This window comes from Typopeltis vanoorti, chromosome 3 (genome assembly GCF_054136105.1).
Source record: "Typopeltis vanoorti isolate ZY-2024b chromosome 3, IOZ_Tvanoo_1.0, whole genome shotgun sequence".
Classification (NCBI taxonomy): domain Eukaryota; kingdom Metazoa; phylum Arthropoda; class Arachnida; order Uropygi; family Thelyphonidae; genus Typopeltis; species Typopeltis vanoorti.
In genome coordinates this window covers 126,478,224-126,496,385 of record NC_143551.1, presented here as the reverse complement: position 1 = coordinate 126,496,385, position 18,162 = coordinate 126,478,224, and the positions used below count along the sequence as shown (strand labels likewise).

The 18,162-nt window shown below is 36.0% G+C and overlaps 1 protein-coding gene across 1 annotated transcript in view; it reads left to right on the top strand.

Moving 5' to 3' along the window:
- LOC150108543 (KICSTOR complex protein SZT2-like) overlaps positions 1 to 18,162 on the top strand; it is a 1,022,772-nt gene that overhangs the window by 504,601 nt on the left and 500,009 nt on the right. The window contains exon 33 of the mRNA XM_090390485.1: positions 17,143 to 17,281. Within this exon, the coding sequence (XP_090246611.1) occupies positions 17,143 to 17,281 (139 nt within the window). The remainder of the gene's footprint in view (positions 1 to 17,142; positions 17,282 to 18,162) is intronic.

Here is an 18,162-nt window from a genome sequence, read left to right as displayed (position 1 = left end):
GAACCTATCAAATAGATACAGGTGAATTATTGCATAAGTAACGTAAAAATGGGGTTATCCCTGGAAATTGTACAAAGGTCATGTGAATAAAGAGATTTTTTGCTTAGTGGATGGTGAACAAATGAAATATATTTCCAAAGTGAGTAGTGAGCACTCCAATATCGAATGTTCTCAATGAGTCTTCACACTCCGTAGGGCATATCACTAATGATTTTCCTCTGCTACATGAATAGAAAGGCTTATATTTATGTTAAGTTCATGTTAAGTTTTTTATATAATGGTTTTAATTCATAATACAAAAAGAAAATAAATAATAAATTTATTATTTGCTGATATTTTACTATTTTTATATCCAGTATCTTCTGAGTACAAACAGCAATAATTAGTTAATAGTGGGAACATTTTTTAAATTGTAATGGACAACACAAAGAACTACAATTTTCTAGGTGCTGTCTATTGTTGCATAAGGTTATTAAGTATTAATTTTGATCAAATGACTGCTTTCCATATTTTTGGTAAATTAATACAACCATATTTGTTGAGGTTTGGGGAATTTTGAAAAAAAATTTTGCAAATTCCAAAAACAGTCTCTTACTGTAATGGCTTCTGTGTACCACTTTTTTCTTCCATCTAATCTTGTATGAATGGGTGTCCAATGCATAGTCTTGACTTGCCATGGTACCAAATGTATTTCTTGTGTTCTCCACGACTCATGTCATCAGGTCTTCTTGTCTGTAAAATAATAAGCCGGCTCACAAGTACAGGGTACTTCATATACTTTTGGATGCTAGATAATAACAGTAACATTTTTATAACAAAGCAGACAAAGATAATGCTACTATGATAATGAATTAAACAGAATATGATGAAAAAAATCTTTTACAAGATCATTCTACATACAAAATCAGGTCGTGATCCTACTAATACACGAAAGAATAAAGCACATAAATTACTAAAAAAAAGTTACTTCTTTACCCAAAGAACAGACAAGGTATGGATTTTTAATATACTTTTCAAGTGAACATATTTATTTTACAAATGAGGAAGAATTACTGTGAGGTGGACTAGTAATTTAGCTATATATTTAGCAAATTCGTATGTGAGACTGTTATATTTTACTCTCAACACTTGATAGGGGCATAACTTAAGCCTTTCATAAACAATGCTCAAGTGTTGAGAGTAAAATATAACAGTCTCACATACAAATTTGCTAAATATATAGCTAAATTACTAGTCCACCTCACAGTAATTCTTCCTCATTTGCAAAATAAATATGTTCACATGAAAAGTATATTAAAAATCCATATTCTAAAAAGTTGAGACATAATAATTAGAATATTACTTGACTATTTACTGATCACCATTAACCGAGACCCTTGATTTGTTAATGTGTCATTTCTCTCCACATATTTGAATTATTCATATTTGCAGTACATGCTGATTGCTTTATGCTGAAAGGAAAAAATATGAACAACATCCCCCCCCCCCCCCCCCATACATGCAACACTTGGAGAACCAAGCACTCAACATAGTGATGCTCAACGCAGTAGTTTGGATGTATTATGTTGATAATGATGTAATTGCTATTTGGTCACATGATCTAGACACATGAGATACATTTTTAGGGCATTTAAATAGCCAACACAACAAAATCCATTTTGCAATGGTGAAGGAGTCGGATAAGTGTCTGCCATTCCTAGATACACTAGTCAACACCTTACAAATATTTCATTATTTTTTTCTGTTTATAGAAAACCTACACATACTGAAAGATATTTACACAAACAATCACACTGTCATCTAGCTCACCAATATGCTATTCTAAAAACACTAACATATATTGGCAGAGTTATCCATTCCAGTGCTACTGCTCTTTCCACTGAACACCTCTACCTTTGCCAGACTTTTTGGCCAATGGCTATAAACTCCAGAAAATAGAGAAAATACCAATCCCCCCCCCCCCACACACACACATATCCTCCCTTTCCTAGTACACAGAACCACACCAAAATTGTTACGCTTTCATACATTTAGATCTCATTTGAAAGAAGTCAAATAACTATCAAAATATTCAAGATGCTTAATAAACATAAAAAAAAAATTAATAAATATCAGCTCCACACAATCTTTAAACTCTGTATCAAACTGACAGCCCTTATCTGTTCACCTAAGGACGCTCTTTTTTTTTTTAAGCAGCCTTAAAACATTCTTCAAACCTAAACAATATGGTTGTATCAATTTACTAAAAATCTGGGAGACAGTCATTTTAAAATCAAATTAATACTTATTAACCTCTCTTTATCTAACAACAGATGACATCGAATAGAACTTTAGTTCTTTGTGTTATCTGTTAAAATATTGAACTGTTTGTGCTGTCTGAAGATGCTAAATATAATACCAGTGAAATATCAGCAAATAAGTAAATAAATTTATTTTCAGGGGTGCTAAATGTCAAAGTGTAAGTGGGAGGAAAAAATCTCCATACCTTTTAAGGAATGCAGAGAACTGACTGAAGTTTCTGTCCTAATGCCCAGTCCTCAACATCTCGGTGCACCCTGTTTGGTATCTACCTGGATACTGAACAAACGAGGATGGCTTGGCAATTTGGAATTTAGCTGATCAAATTGTATTCTTATTGGCTTAAACCACAAATAAAATGATGGTATACAACATGGCAGAATTACATGACGGCTGGGGCATTGCCCAGTTAAACAAAGCCCCCGTTGTTTTGGCCAGGGAACCAGGGTGAACAATGAAAAGTCAGCTGTTGGAACAAATCCCAACTCAACATCAATAGAGTTCAAGATTGGTTCTGTCAGTGTAAGAAGCATCAAGAAAAAAGAAATGGAACTAGCAGAAGAATTGGATAAGTATCAGCTCATTTTCAGTCAACATAATAGACTGAAACAAAGAGAACAAAAACAGGTAAGGTATTTCTAAGCAGCAAATTCAAAATGTTGTATTCAGGCAATAACAATCAGGGCAAAGAAGTAGCTATAGTATTCAACACTAAACATGAGGCTAATCTTCTTGAATGGCAGGCAATATCAAGTAGAGAGAGGTGGGCAAATATCAGAATAAGGAACCGGAAAGTGAGATTTATTTGTACCTATGGTCCCACATAGATGGTTCTACTAAGGAAGAAGTGCAGGAATTTTTTGAATTACTAGAGAAGACAGCTGACAATGAAGAAAATGTAAACTTGGTCCTTGTTGGAGATGTAAACAGCATAGTAAATCTAAACAGACATACAGAAATTATTATTATTATTTATTTGACACCTCCAGGGAGTCTAAAGACTCATCGAGGAAGAGCACCTGATTACAACTCTGTCTCTACCATTCAATCACCAACTGACCGCAACTACACCAACTCCATCTTCCGCCGACCACCACTGGTAATTCTAGAGACAATCACAGACATTCATGCCCACGACGGGATTCGAACCCACAGCCTTTTGGCTGGAGAGCAGATATGCTAACCACGCAGCCAACCAGGCCAGCCATGTTCTGAGAAAATTTGAAGAAAAGAGCAAAGCTAATAATAATGTTAAGTGTCTGCTGAATTTTTGTTCAGAACATGGACTAGTTCTTAATACACCATGTGACAACATAAAAATGTACACAAATTTACATGGACAGAAGCAAGAAATAAGAAAAGTCTCATTGACTACGAGGGTGGTCTGAAAAGTTCTCAGCCTAACAATGAAAAAACAAATTTATAATTTCGCACTTATTTTTATTTTTCAATATAATCTCCCTTAAGACTGATACATTTATTCCAGCAATGCTCCAGCGACATTATCCCATCCCTGTAGTGGTTCTCAGTAAGATCTGCAAAATACCTACAGCTGCAATCACCTCTTGATTCGAAGAAAAATGCTGACCAGCAAGGAAGAGTTTTTAGTTTTGAGAAGAGATAGAAGTCAGAGGGAGCCAAATCTGGTGAATATGGTGGATGTTCCAACAATTCATTGTGCAGATCCCTTAATTTTCCCATTGCCAAAACACCTTTGTGGGCAGGTGCATTGTCCTGATGGAAGATGATTTTTTACTTCTGCAAACTGGGTCTTTACTCATGAATTTTTTTGTGTAGTCTGGTTAAAAGATCAGAATAATATTCCCCAGCTATTCTTTTACTTTTCTCAGGATAATTAATAAACAAAATGCTTTTAGCATTCCAAAACACTGATGCCATGACCTTTCCTGCTGATGGAACTAACTTTGTCTTCTTTGGTGCTGAACAACCGGCTTCTGTCCACTGTTTTGGCTGCTGTTTGGATTGTGGTGTGTAATGGTGAATCCAAGTCTCATCTATAGTAATAAATCGACACACAAAATCGGTTTTATTCTTGTTGAAATGCTCCAAGCACTGTTCAGAGATTTTCATGCGAGTATGTTTTTGATCTGTTGTGAGCAAGCGCAGCACTCATCTTGCACAAAGTTTTTTCATTTGCAATTCTTCTTTCAAAATATATCCTATACATAATTTGAAATGCTTATAGTCTCAGCAATTTCATCCAATACCATCCGCTGGTCATCCAATACCATATCGTGCACTGGATCAGTGATTTCTGGGTTGTTACACTTTTTGTACGTCCTTCACGTGGATCATCTTCAAGGCTAGTATGGCAATGTTTAAACTCGGTAGCCCATTTCTTAATTGTCAAAAACAAAGGAGAAGAGTGCCCATAAACTTTAATGAACTTCAAATGAATTTCTTTTGGTGTTAGACCTTCTTTTACAAAGAATTCTATAACCTCGCGATACTCAATTTTATCCATTTCAAGGGATACAGACAACACTTTTGCTTCAGACAGCTGTATTAAACAAACTACTTGATAGAATGACTTGCAATTTCACATGGATGCTTATGACAGATGTACCAACTTAGAAAAAAAAAAATCTTGCTGATAGTATTGCCATCTATGGTATAGGGCAAGAACCTTTCAAACCACCCTCTTTTGTTATAGTTGATAGTAATGTTTTCCCACTACTTCAGGAAACAAGAGTATACATTAGAGGATTTGAAATAGGAAGTGAACATTCTTTAGTTTTGAGCAAGATAAAATTGAATTTCATACTGAAAAGAGGAGTGTTTAAGAAAGTTTTAAAACAAATCAAAGTTGAGCAACTTTCAGAGGTAGATTCAAATACACAAACATCATTCAAGGAAAAGTGAAAGAATTTGAAAACAAGAACCAAATGTGTGTGTGTGGGGGGGATGATTGATTGATTGCAACCAGAAAGCCATGTGATGAAGTTGTCTGTAAGGGTAGAAAAATCATAACTCCATACTGGACTCAGGAAATTAAAGAGGCAGTCAAGGAAATGAAGAAAGCATATCAAAAGTTCCTTGCAAGTAAGTAAGTCAATTTGTAATTTTAGAAAATACAGAGAACATTACATGAAAGTGAAGCAATGTGTAAAACTAGCTAAACAAAAACCATAGGAAGATTTTGGAAAGAACATAGAAAATAAATATCAGGAAGACGATAAAAATGTTCTGATAGCTTATTGAAAAAGCTTAGAAATGGAGAAAAGAATACTGTAAAAGGAATCAGATGATAAAGGTGTCACGAAAATTTAAGATAAAAATAAAGATGTCCAGAGTAATTACTTTGAAAGATTGTTAATTGAACAAGCAGTGTAAACACAGTGGTAGAAACTCCCAACAGGAATACATATCCATACTTGAAGTAGAAAAGTAATCAAAAACCGAAATTCTTTCTTTTAAGTTTACGCAGTGGTCAACATAGTGAAGAATTTGTGGAGACAAAAACACACATCTCGAGGTAATTATTTTACTTCTAATTAAGAAAGTAATGCTCACCGTTTCAATCTCCGTATTGAGGTCATCATACTTTAATAAAAATAAAATAGAAATATTACCAAATAAAACATATACAAAATTAAAAATTAATTCACACAATAAAATAAACTTTATATATATATATATATATATATATATATATATATATATATATATATATATATATACACACTCATGAGTAGTTGAATTAGAGATACCTGCCTAGTAGCAGGTAGAACCCCCTTTCGCCTTGATGATGGCTGTGATGTAGCGTGGCATGGACTCCACAAGGTACCAGAAGCGTTGGGGAGCCAAACTGATCCATGACAGCTGCACAGCCTCCCACAATGTGAGATTGGTCGGAGCGGGGTCCAGGGCACATATATATCTCTCAACAGCATCCCAGATATGTTCAACAGGATTGAGGTCAGGGTCCTTTGGGGCCAGCCAAGCATCCTCATGTCCATGGAGTGTTCATCCACCCACTCGGCCACAATTCGGGAGCGGTGGACCAGCGCCTACAGCAAGACAGATCTCCTGCAGGGTGCTGTAGGCACAGAAATGGGTGCACATGATCTGACAGCAGGTCCCTGTATCGTTTGCCGGTGAGTGACGATGGTAGATGTACCAGGGGACCCATTTCATCCCCTACAAACATCCTCCATATGAGGATACCTACCATCAGCCTGAACTGTACCCTGCTGGCATGATGGATCCATCCCTTCATGTGCTTGGCGACACACTAGTGCCCTGTCATCGGCGTGTACCTCAACTCATCAGTCCAGGCGACCTTTTTCCATGCGTTGAGGGTCCAATGGCAGTGTTCCTGTGCCCATGCTAATCGTCGTGCCTTGTGACGTGCGGTGAGCAGAGGTACCCTAGTCAGGCAGTGGCTTCTGTACCCCATAGCAAGGAGATGGTTCTGGATGGTGTGGCTGCTCACACATTGTTGTTGTCCAGCATTGAATTGGTGAGTGATCTGCAGCACTGTGGCCCGTCTATCTGCTGTTATCATCCAAGCTAGCCAACAGCATCCCCTGTCATAGACATGTTGTACACCACAGCAGTTTTCCCTGGTGGCTGTGCTTTTACCCGATTCCCTGTACTCACGGTACGCTCTTGACACAGTGACCTGTGAAGAGCCCAGTGCCTGCACGACTTCGGAGATGGAGTGCCCCATACGTCTGGCTCCGACTATCTGGCTGCGATCGAATTCACTGAGATCTCGAGTCTTCCACATTCTGTGCTCGACTATTACTCAGACGGTCAGTACAAGGTCTGATGACATTCCCGTCACATGCCACGTGGCGCTATTCCATTCGCCAGTACGACCACAGCACCATTACGCCAACACGGAAGGGTATCTCTAATTCAACTTCTCATTGAGTGTATATCAGTATAGTAATATATATATATTTTTATAGCAGAACTACATAGACAATTTCTATAGTCCTCTCAAAGTTTTCTTCTTTTTGTGGTTGTTTTTGTTGATAAATGGGTTGAAGATGAGTCCTCCAGATTAATGGAATTGTTAATCTGTCATTCTTGTTTAGATTCGAAGTAAAGTAAACTTAGAAGTAATTAAAAGTTAATAATTACTCCAACAAAGTGTTTTTGTTAGTATAAATTCTTCACTATGAAAAACCTGAAATGTTGAAAAGGGCTGCTGGAGTAGATGAAATTCAACCAGAAAAGCTTAAATATGGAGGTGTAAAAGTTTTGCAGTGGTTTCATTGCACAATTTAGAAGTTTTGGTCAAAGGATCAAATTCCAGATTGGAGTAGAAATCTCATAGTAGCCAATCTATAAAAAGAGAAATAAAACTGAATGTGAGAATTACAGAGGTATATACCTACTCAGTATTCTTGGTAAAATTTACAAGTATACTCGTGAAACGACTAAGAAATATTGTGGAAGGGAACTTGGGTGAAGAATAAGCTGGATTCAGGAGCCAAATAGAGGTTGTCAGGATCAGATTTTCACTTTCTGACAAATAGTTGATAAATCTTGGGAATATAACCTGTATCTGTATTTAAGTTTTGTAGATCTGGAAAAGAAGCCAGCCATGATGTGGCTATGCCAGTCCCAAGCCTGGATAAATAGGTGAGGGTTGAGTGAAGCGCTAGCAACCCATCCTAGTTTTAAAAAAATAAAAAAGTGCTTTACAATGGAAACCAGAGCACAGAAATATCTGACCAACAATGTAATACTAAATGAAGACAGACTGTTGAGAATGACATCACCTAGCGAAAGGTCTTATGGAGAAACTAGGGAATTGAGGAATACAACAGAAAATTCAGACAAGACACAAAAACCAATATAGATATATATATATTATCTATTTGGAGCCAAAAAAAAACCAATACTAATTTGATGTAGGAATGTGAGGACTATATATGAAACATCAAAAGCAGCCAATATAGCCAAAGAAATGAAAGACTACAAAATTGAAATATTGGGAATAAGCGAAACAAGATGGAATGGAAAGGGATTGATTCAGTTGAGTTCAGGTGAAACAATAATGTGTGCTAGGAACAAAGATGAGGATAGTACACATGCAAAAAGAGTGGCAATAGTGATGTTCAGTATAGCAAGAGCTGCAATAATAGAATAAGAACCAATTAGAGAACAATGTACAAAAGCAAGATTCAACTCAAGATTCTATAAAGTGACCATTATAAATGTATAAACACCAAGTAATAATGTAAATGAAAAAGAAAACTATTTTATGATATATTACAAAAAACAATAGATGTCATCAATCCTAGAGATATAATTATGGTAATGGGGATTTCTAAATGCTGAAATTGGAAATGATAGTACAGGTAGAGAAATGATAATGGGAAAAGAAGGTATAGGAAATATAAATGAAAATGGAGAGATACTAGATTTCTGCATGGTGAAGAATTAGTAATAGGAGAATCCATCTTTAAGCATAATAATTTTATACATAAAGTAACATGGAGAGCACCAGATAGAAAAACATATAACTAAATTGACCATATAATGATGCGAAGAAAATGGGAAGGATCTCTTTTCACCATGAAGCTGCAGAAAAAAAAAATACTAGGAGTGCATAGAATAAAAGACAAAGATTTGGATATCTTCACGCAACACACACACAACTCAAAATTGAAGAAAGAAAAGAAATTAATTAAAAAATAATATAATATAAGAATAATATCAGTACAAGAGAAATATAAAGAAATACATAAAGAGATTATGAAAAATGCAAGAAAAGATGAGAGTTAATTGAAAACCTACTAAATGAGGCAGAAATGGCGGCTAATAGAGGTGGTACTAAAACATTATATATAATATTACAGCAAGAAAAGAAGAGGAGATATTATTAAAGACAAACAAGGAAATAAAATAAACAATAATAAAAAGAAAATAAAAAGATACTTCAGAGTGCATCCTTACTTCTACACATCAGTGTCCTCCACATCACTGCCATAATTCATTGTGCTGTCCTCATAATTTTAGAAATGTGTCTCTTAAACTCACTTTGATTTTATGCTTTGCAGCATTGAAATGGAAACCCAACTCTTCCATTCATCCCTTCTATTCAAATCCTCTTTCAAGGCTACATATAGTCTTATCCTCATAATTCTTTCCAACATTGTATCATCTGCAAACAGCTATATATATATATATATATTTGTGTTTGTGTGTATGTGTATTTTTTTCCCTATTCAAGCACTTCCCAGTATTGTTTGCACACGTTAAATAGCTATTATTTTTGTAAATAACAATATACTATTACTTAAATTAAGGGGATATTAAATCCCACATAGTTTTAAAACCGAATAAGAAACTCAAAGATAGGAATCAGAGAGTTTCTTGCCGAATGTAACTCGTTCGCAAAGTACATAAGTTCTTTTCGCTATACACTTTGGTATTAGGTCTAGCTACTCACTAATGAAGCCTCAAAAAAGGCTGAAACCGGTCTGGGTAGTGACCTCCTCCATAATGTAATAACAGCATACATTTCCTAGGAAATGTGTTTTTACATTATGGAAAATACCTAAGAATAGCGATTTGAACTTCTTCCTCCTCCTTTGCAACGAGCTGCCCAGTATTGTACTATGTACTAGGATCACTTGCATTGGCTAACGCTAGTGTTCGCCGAAACTTTATAGTTTACTATATTCGGCAAGAAACTCTGATTCCTATCTTTGAGTTTCTTATTCGGTTTTAAAACTATGTGGGATTTAATATCCCCTTAATTTAAGTAATGTTTTCATTGCCGAAATGAAGCTTATTAGCTCTTTATACTTAAGTAACAATATACTAAATATTAATTATAACAACTTTAATTAATACTTCCTATATTTCATCAATGTTACATTGCCATCATCAGGGAAACAAAGTTATGATTGTGCACAGAGGAAGTACACAGGGTAAATGAGGGTGAGGAAAGGTACCAAAATCAGCTAAGAGTTCTGAATGGTGTCCCTTAAATTGGATGGTCCTATCTATTTGGCTGAAGATCTGAGGATGAGTGCTTCAAAAATTTGAGGCAGTTTCATGCATCCAAATTTGATGTGGTTTGGAAATTTTTCAAGGTTGAGACAAATTTCAGGAATATCCCCTTTCATATTTGTATTTGCTGTAGTGCAAAAGAGTGGCCTTTTACCACATATCCTGTGGTGAGTGTCCAAATCATGGTCATGAAGTCCAGAGCATCTGTAATGGTGGAAATGAATGTGGTCCATGTGTTCAGAAATTCTGATATTGGCCGTCCTTCCTGTTTGGCCATAGTAGGACAGTTTGAAACTGCAAGGGACCTGGAAGACACCTGGTAGGTCTAGGGAATATGGCTGGTTTTTGGTGGAGTTGATAAGGGATACTAGTTTTTTATTTGGTTTAAAACCATAGTAGCATTACCCTTATCCACTTTGGTGGTTACTATTCTATTGTTGATTTTAATTTATTGTAGAGCTTCATATTCCTTCGTTGAGAGGTTGCTTTTTTGATGGTTTCCATGAGTAAGTACACTGGCTACATGCAGTCTAATGTTGTTGGTAACTTACAATGTACTTATGCAATACAGTCCTATTATAGCCAGACGGACAGGACAGCCAATATCAGACTTTCTGAGTACATGTAATTTGTTTCCAACATCACAGCCACTCTGGACTTGCTGATCATGCTTTGGACACTCACCACAGAATATGCTGGAAGAAGGCCACTCTTTTGCACTACAGCAAATAAATATGGGAGGCTATTCCTGGAATCTGCCTCAGCCCTTAGAAAATTTCCAAGCGTCAACAAATTTGGATGTTTGAAACAGCCCCAAATTTGAGAAAGCACTCATCTTCAGATCTTCAGCCCAACAGCCAAGACCACCCAATTTAGCTCACCAGGAGGCCCATTTAGGACGCTAGGTTCAACTTAATTTGCCTTTCTTCAGCCTCCTTTACCCAATGTTTGTGCCTGCGTGCTCATTTCTTTGCTTTACGATTCTTGATGGCAATGCAACATTTTCAAAATATAGGAAGTATGAATTAAAGTTATTATAATATTTATTTTTCTGAAAGTTTATTTTTCACTTGGTTAGAATATAATAAATTTAGTTTAATCCTTTATTCAAGTGTGAGCAAACAAAGTTTGCACCTGAAAGTATCTTCAGGACTGGGGTAAGGTGGTGCAACACCAGGACGACTCCTTGCAAAGAACACTTTGCAAGGAGTCGTCCTGGTGTTGCACCACCTTACCCCAGTCCTGAAGATACTTTCAGGCGCAAACTTTGTTTGCTCACACTTGAATAAAGGATTAAACTAAATTTATTATATTCTAACCAAGTGAAAAATAAACTTTCAACATCTTTCTCTAAATCCAGAGTAATTTATTAAAAAGGTGGCACACCATGTGGCAACTCCTATAGGTAGAGATGACCTTGCTAATGCTTCTGGCTGGTATCTCCACTTGGGCCTGGCTCCCACTGAAGAGACCTCTATAAAGGTCGAAACTAGTCTGGGTAGTGGCCCTTCCCTTAATGCATAACATTAGACATATCCACAAGGAGATGTGTTTTGCATTATGGGAGACTGAGATAGGAGTGTTGGTAGCTTGCTCCACCTTTGCAAGGAGTCATCCTGGTGTTGCACCACCTTACCCCAGTCCTGAAGATACTTTCAGGCACAAACTTTGTTTGCTCACACTTGGATAAAGGATTAAACTAAATTTATTATATTCTAGCCAAGTGAAAAATAAACTTTCAGCATCTTTCTCTAAATCCAGAGTAATTTATTAAAAAGGTGGCACACCATGTGGCAACTCCTATAGGTAGAGATGACCTTGCTAATGCTTCTGGCTGGTATCTCCACTTGGGCCTGGCTCCCACTGAAGAGACCTCTATAAAGGTCGAAACTAGTCTGGGTAGTGGCCCTTCCCTTAATGCATAACATTAGACATATCCACAAGGAGATGTGTTTTGCATTATGGGAGACTGAGATAGGAGTGTTGGTAGCTTGCTCCACCTTTGCAAGGAGTCATCCTGGTGTTGCACCACCTTACCCCAGTCCTGAAGATACTTTCAGGCACAAACTTTGTTTGCTCACACTTGGATAAAGGATTAAACTAAATTTATTATATTCTAGCCAAGTGAAAAATAAACTTTCAGCATCTTTCTCTAAATCCAGAGTAATTTATTAAAAAGGTGGCACACCATGTGGCAACTCCTATAGGTAGAGATGACCTTGCTAATGCTTCTGGCTGGTATCTCCACTTGGGCCTGGCTCCCACTGAAGAGACCTCTATAAAGGTCGAAACTAGTCTGGGTAGTGGCCCTTCCCTTAATGCATAACATTAGACATATCCACAAGGAGATGTGTTTTGCATTATGGGAGACTGAGATAGGAGTGTTGGTAGCTTGCTCCACCTTTGCAAGGAGTCATCCTGGTGTTGCACCACCTTACCCCAGTCCTGAAGATACTTTCAGGCACAAACTTTGTTTGCTCACACTTGGATAAAGGATTAAACTAAATTTATTATATTCTAGCCAAGTGAAAAATAAACTTTCAGCATCTTTCTCTAAATCCAGAGTAATTTATTAAAAAGGTGGCACACCATGTCGCAACTCCTATAGGTAGAGATGACTTTGCTAATGCTTCTGGCTGGTATCTCCACTTGGGCCCGGCTCCCACTGAAGAGACCTCAATAAAGGTCAAAACTAGTCTGGGTAGTGGCCCTTCCCTTAATGCATAACATTAGACATATCTGCAAGGAGATGTGTTTTGCATTATGGGAGATACTGAGATAGGTGTGTTGGTAGCTTGCTCCACCTTTGCAAGGAGTCATCCTGGTGTTGCACCACCTTACCCCAGTCCTGAAGATACTTTCACGTGCAAACTTTGTTTGCTCACACTTGGATAAAGGATTAAACTAAATTTATTATAATTAATATTTAGTATGCATTTTTATTTCCTGAAAAATAATAGTTATGAATACCCAACTATATAGCCTTTCAACCAAAATTAAATATCCCAAAACATACCTCTGGGATACGCCACTAATGATTTCCATCTATTGGGATATTGCTTACTCATACAGAACTTAATGATACTTATTCATTCAACTATGTCTTTTACTTATTCCAACAATTTTTGGGTCAATTCAACGGTTTTGTTCTTATTTCAGGATTCTTCTGGCACATTCTTAATTTGTTTAGGAACTCCCTTTTGTTGAACTTGTTGACTTAAACCTAGTTGCTTAGTGACAAAAATACTCTGGATTAGAGCAAGTTTAAGAAATGTTTTTCACTTGGTTTAAATTAAATTAAATTCCAAGAAATTATATTCTTTATGTTGAATTTTTTCTTGACAATTATTCATAAGACTATTACACTTTTTTTATCTAATCTTTGTCAAGTAGCTTTATTTTATCCTCCTACATGTTTCGCCAATCTTTTTCTATTGGCATCCTCAGGGAATACAAACTAGTAAGCTAAAATGAAGGTTACAGACTAGGTTATAACTGATGGTTTCCATCAGTTATAACCTAGTCTATAACCTTCATTTTAGCTTACTAGTTTGTATTCCCTGAGGATGCCAATAGAAAAAGATTGGCGAAACATGTAGGAGGATAAAATAAAGCTACTTGACAAAGATTAGATAAAAAAAGTGTAATAGTCTTATAAATTATATTCTTGTTTAATCTTTTATCCAAGTGTAAGCAAACAAAGTTTGCACATAAAGTTAATATTGAAGCTAATGACTTCACATTAATTGCCATAGTATCCTGTAATGCAAGTGATAAAACTTTCTACAACTTGCTCTTATCCAAAGTATTTTAATAATAAGGTGTGATACCTTTTCACTACTTGTATATGCAATATATATGACTTCTGCATTACTTCAACCTTCGTATCTTCTCTGGGGCTGGCTTCCACTGATGAGAACTGATTTAAGCTTGAAACTGGTCTGGGTAGTAGTTCTTCCCATAAAGTTTATCATTACACACACCCAAAAGGATGCGTAGTTTGCATTATGGGATACTAAAGCAGTTAATGTGAAATGTTAGCTTCTATATACAAATAGCCTAGTCATGAAGAAACTTCATGTGCAAACTTTATTTGCCTGCATTTTGGATACAGGATTAAACAAGAATACATTTTCTTGGCATTTTTAATCTAATATGCTGTTTTGGCCACCTTTGCAATATACGACTAAACTTCAGCTCCCTGTCGACAGTCACCTCCAAATCCCTGGCCTCATCAGTTTCTTGCAGTTCACTTTCATTGGTATAGGATGAAGAGAACATGAGCTGTGTACTCTATTGATAGAAGTGAACTGTAGGAAACTGTGATGATGCCAGGGATTTGGGAATGACTGTCAAAAGGGAAAACTGAAGTTTAGAGGACATATTTTAAAGATGGCTAAAACAGCACATGAACTTTGAGCAGTACCTTCTTCCATGTGCTACTCTAAGCTGACTCCTCAGTTTTTCATAATTGCAAATCTGATTTGTAATTTCACATATATCTTCAGCAGGGTACAACTCATCAAATACCACAAGTAAACTCCACCACCCTGTTTGCATTCCCTATCGTTCCGAAATATTCAGTATTCTTGGTTGACAGAGGACGTCTCTTTCATGACATCCTTGATAAACCTAGTCCAGAGGCATAGCTAGAGGGGGACAGTCCACCCCGGGCGGCACTTTGAACCTTTTTGAACTTTTGCAATTAATTCTAAAATACAGGCTCGAGAACTCAATTCCAAATATTGTAATACTACTGCGAATTTTCCTCACGATTGCTGTAAGCATCACTAGTTGTGAGAGGAGTTTTTTCTAAATATAACTGATTAAGAATTATCTACAGTACTATGAAATAGACTTCGCCAATGTCATCGACGATTTTGCTAAAAGAAAAGCAAGAAAAATAACATTTTAGAATATTGAAATTAAAGTTTTACTTCAAAAATAAATATAGTGTTTTAATTTATTTCCCTATACATCGTTTTGACTTTCTGTAGTCTTTTTGGTGTATTAAGAGGGGCGGCAAAAGCTCTAGCTACACCACTGACCTAGTCTCACTAATATCAATGATCTTCAGACAGACAGACTGAGCATTTATATGCTCTTGGCATTTATATATAAAAAAAACCAATGCATTGTCAGTATTGCCATAATTATTTTTGCTCTTCTCATCCTCGGTTTGCAATATACTACATATCCTTTCCTTTTCCAAGCTACTTTCACCATATGAGGCCATTCCTATTTTTCAGCTTATTAGTTTCCCCTTTTCTAACATGCTTACCTTCCCAGAAAACAAGAGCGACAAATGCCTGCATCCTTCTATCATCAAATGTACTGCAATCATATTATCCATACCTGTTTTCCTACACATTCTCACTATCTTCTCGTTCACAACACTGGTCTTCTTCTGAACTCTGCATTATCAATTCAGTATGATTTATGCTGCTGCCTCTCAAGTCATTTGTACCAGCCATCACTATTATCTTATGCACATCTTCAGTCGACTTCATTGTCATAATTTCTGTCATTCTTCCAGGAAAACATTCTTGTAACATTCTACTTTGCACACCCTGAATCATTGAATCTTCATACATGATATGTTTCACAACTCCATTTTCTCTTATTGGCATCCATAACTCCTGTTTCCCCACTAGGTACCCTCTCCCAGTTTTCTCTTTCTTCTTATCTCTTTATGCCTTGTGCCCATACTTTCTCTCAGTTTCCTCTCATTTCCTTTCTTTCCCTGTCTCTTCCATTCTGTGACCTTTGTCTTTTCTATATTGCACACCTTTTTTTTTTCTCATACCTACCTTGGTTCTCTTTGCACCAGTTAATCTCATAAGTTTGTAATCTCTGCATTCACCCTCTTCAATCCATTCTTCTCGCTTTCCTTTTCCTTCCTCAACACCTATATTTCCTTCTCCACGTGTGGTGCTTTTACCCAGTATTCATTCACACAACCAAGGCCATCTCTCAAAACATCTAACAGTCTGCCACTCTAATGTTAAATCCATTGATATCTCATATGACAAAGGAGCGAGGGGAAAGGAAAACTGAAAACTTTGCATCTTCAGACCTCATATAAGCAGGAAGGTATTTTCTTGGCGTTGAGTCAGTTAAGAACTATGGAAGATATGTCTTTGTGGTTGTAATTACTGGATTTTCCAAGTGAGGTTGCCCACATTATCTAAACCTCTTTTCCTACACATTCTCACTGTTCTCTCATTCACAACACTAGTCGCCTTCTTCTGAACTCTGCATTATCATCTGAATATGATTTCACTGCTACCTTTATGTTGCATGTCACCTTCCCTTTAGCAGCTCATCATCTAAAATATTAGTATCTCCTGTGTAATATTTCATTGCATGAAGGGGGGGGGGGATTCCTTCATTCTCACCTAAATTTCTTCCCAGATGTTGGTGATATTCTGGAGTAATCAATACTAACATCTGGGAAGAAATGAATTCAGAAAATGTTATTGCTATTATTATCACCTTAAAACTGTGACTTTTAAGGTCAACAATTATTAAAATAGATATATAATTATAATAATTTTTAGTATGTTAACATATTTTTCATGATCTTTCAGTGCTATAAAAATCTTATTCGTTTTTGGATTTGTCATTTAAAAAAATATATATAAAACACCCACATTTTTAAGGGAAGAAAAATAATTTATAAATTTGTTGTTCAGTATACATCACTAATGAGTACTGAAACCATTGATTTATTCTAATATATTTCAAATCATGCACAGATTTATTTAATTCATCTAATATAAAATATTTTACATTTAAACTTACGTTAATTATATTAGAACATGCAGTATGTTTTTTTTACTGCAGGATACGAAGGAGATAGTAGTGATTCTGACAGTGATTGGGATTGGTTGAATGCTTTAGATACTCGTAGGCCCTTGTTGCCACAATTCTGGCTTATTATGAAAATTTCAGAAAGCAAAGTCAACATTTTTTTTCATATCAGGTATGAAAATCCAGTGAATTCAGTATAATCTAAGTAACTGTTCTTAACATTACTGCAAATTTGTGTATGTTTTAAGTTTGAATATTATCTTTGTGTACTGGAATGTATCATTAAATGAGTGCAGGATACCAGATGGAATACAATTATGATTTTGCCTCTGATTCTTAATCAACAAATTTCTCCCAAGTTGCTATATTATTTGTTAGGTTAGCCCTTCCCTATCAGGCATGTGCTCTTATGTTGCTTCACATGTAAGGAGGACAGAATTGAGGATATGTTATGTAGAGTTTCCTCCCCATCCCATTCTTTTTGCAATAAAATGCTTTGGACATAGCTTCTTTTTACTTCAATTTAACAGTGCAGTATGGATGATATGTTTCATATATTTGGTGCCACATTAAAAATATGTTTCCCATTTCTCTGTCTTCTCAGACAACAATATCTGAAAATTCAGTTTTCTATAGAAAATGAGAATAACACCAGTTTGCTCTTAATGGATATGTTAATATTAAAATTGGTATAAATATTAATACTGTTAAAAGTTTCTGATATTACTTTCACTATACAAAAGCTCATACATGTAGAGCTGTTTAACCATTTGTAGTGAGTCAAAATAATTATTATGTAGACTGATTTTCACAACAGTGACTGAAAATCATTGTCCATTCTTAGCCATTGGTTACAGTCTACTAACCTTCCCCAGCATATGCACTATAATAAGGCAAAAGCCATCTCATATAGCAAACCATCTCTTAAAAATATTTCAGAATTCTAAGGAAATAAAGCTTGTGGTAGCCTTCACATTTCATACCAAATAATCAGTTGGAGTTGTTTAGGGGTGAGAGCTAGATAATTGGAAGGAAACTCTGCATTATCCTTTT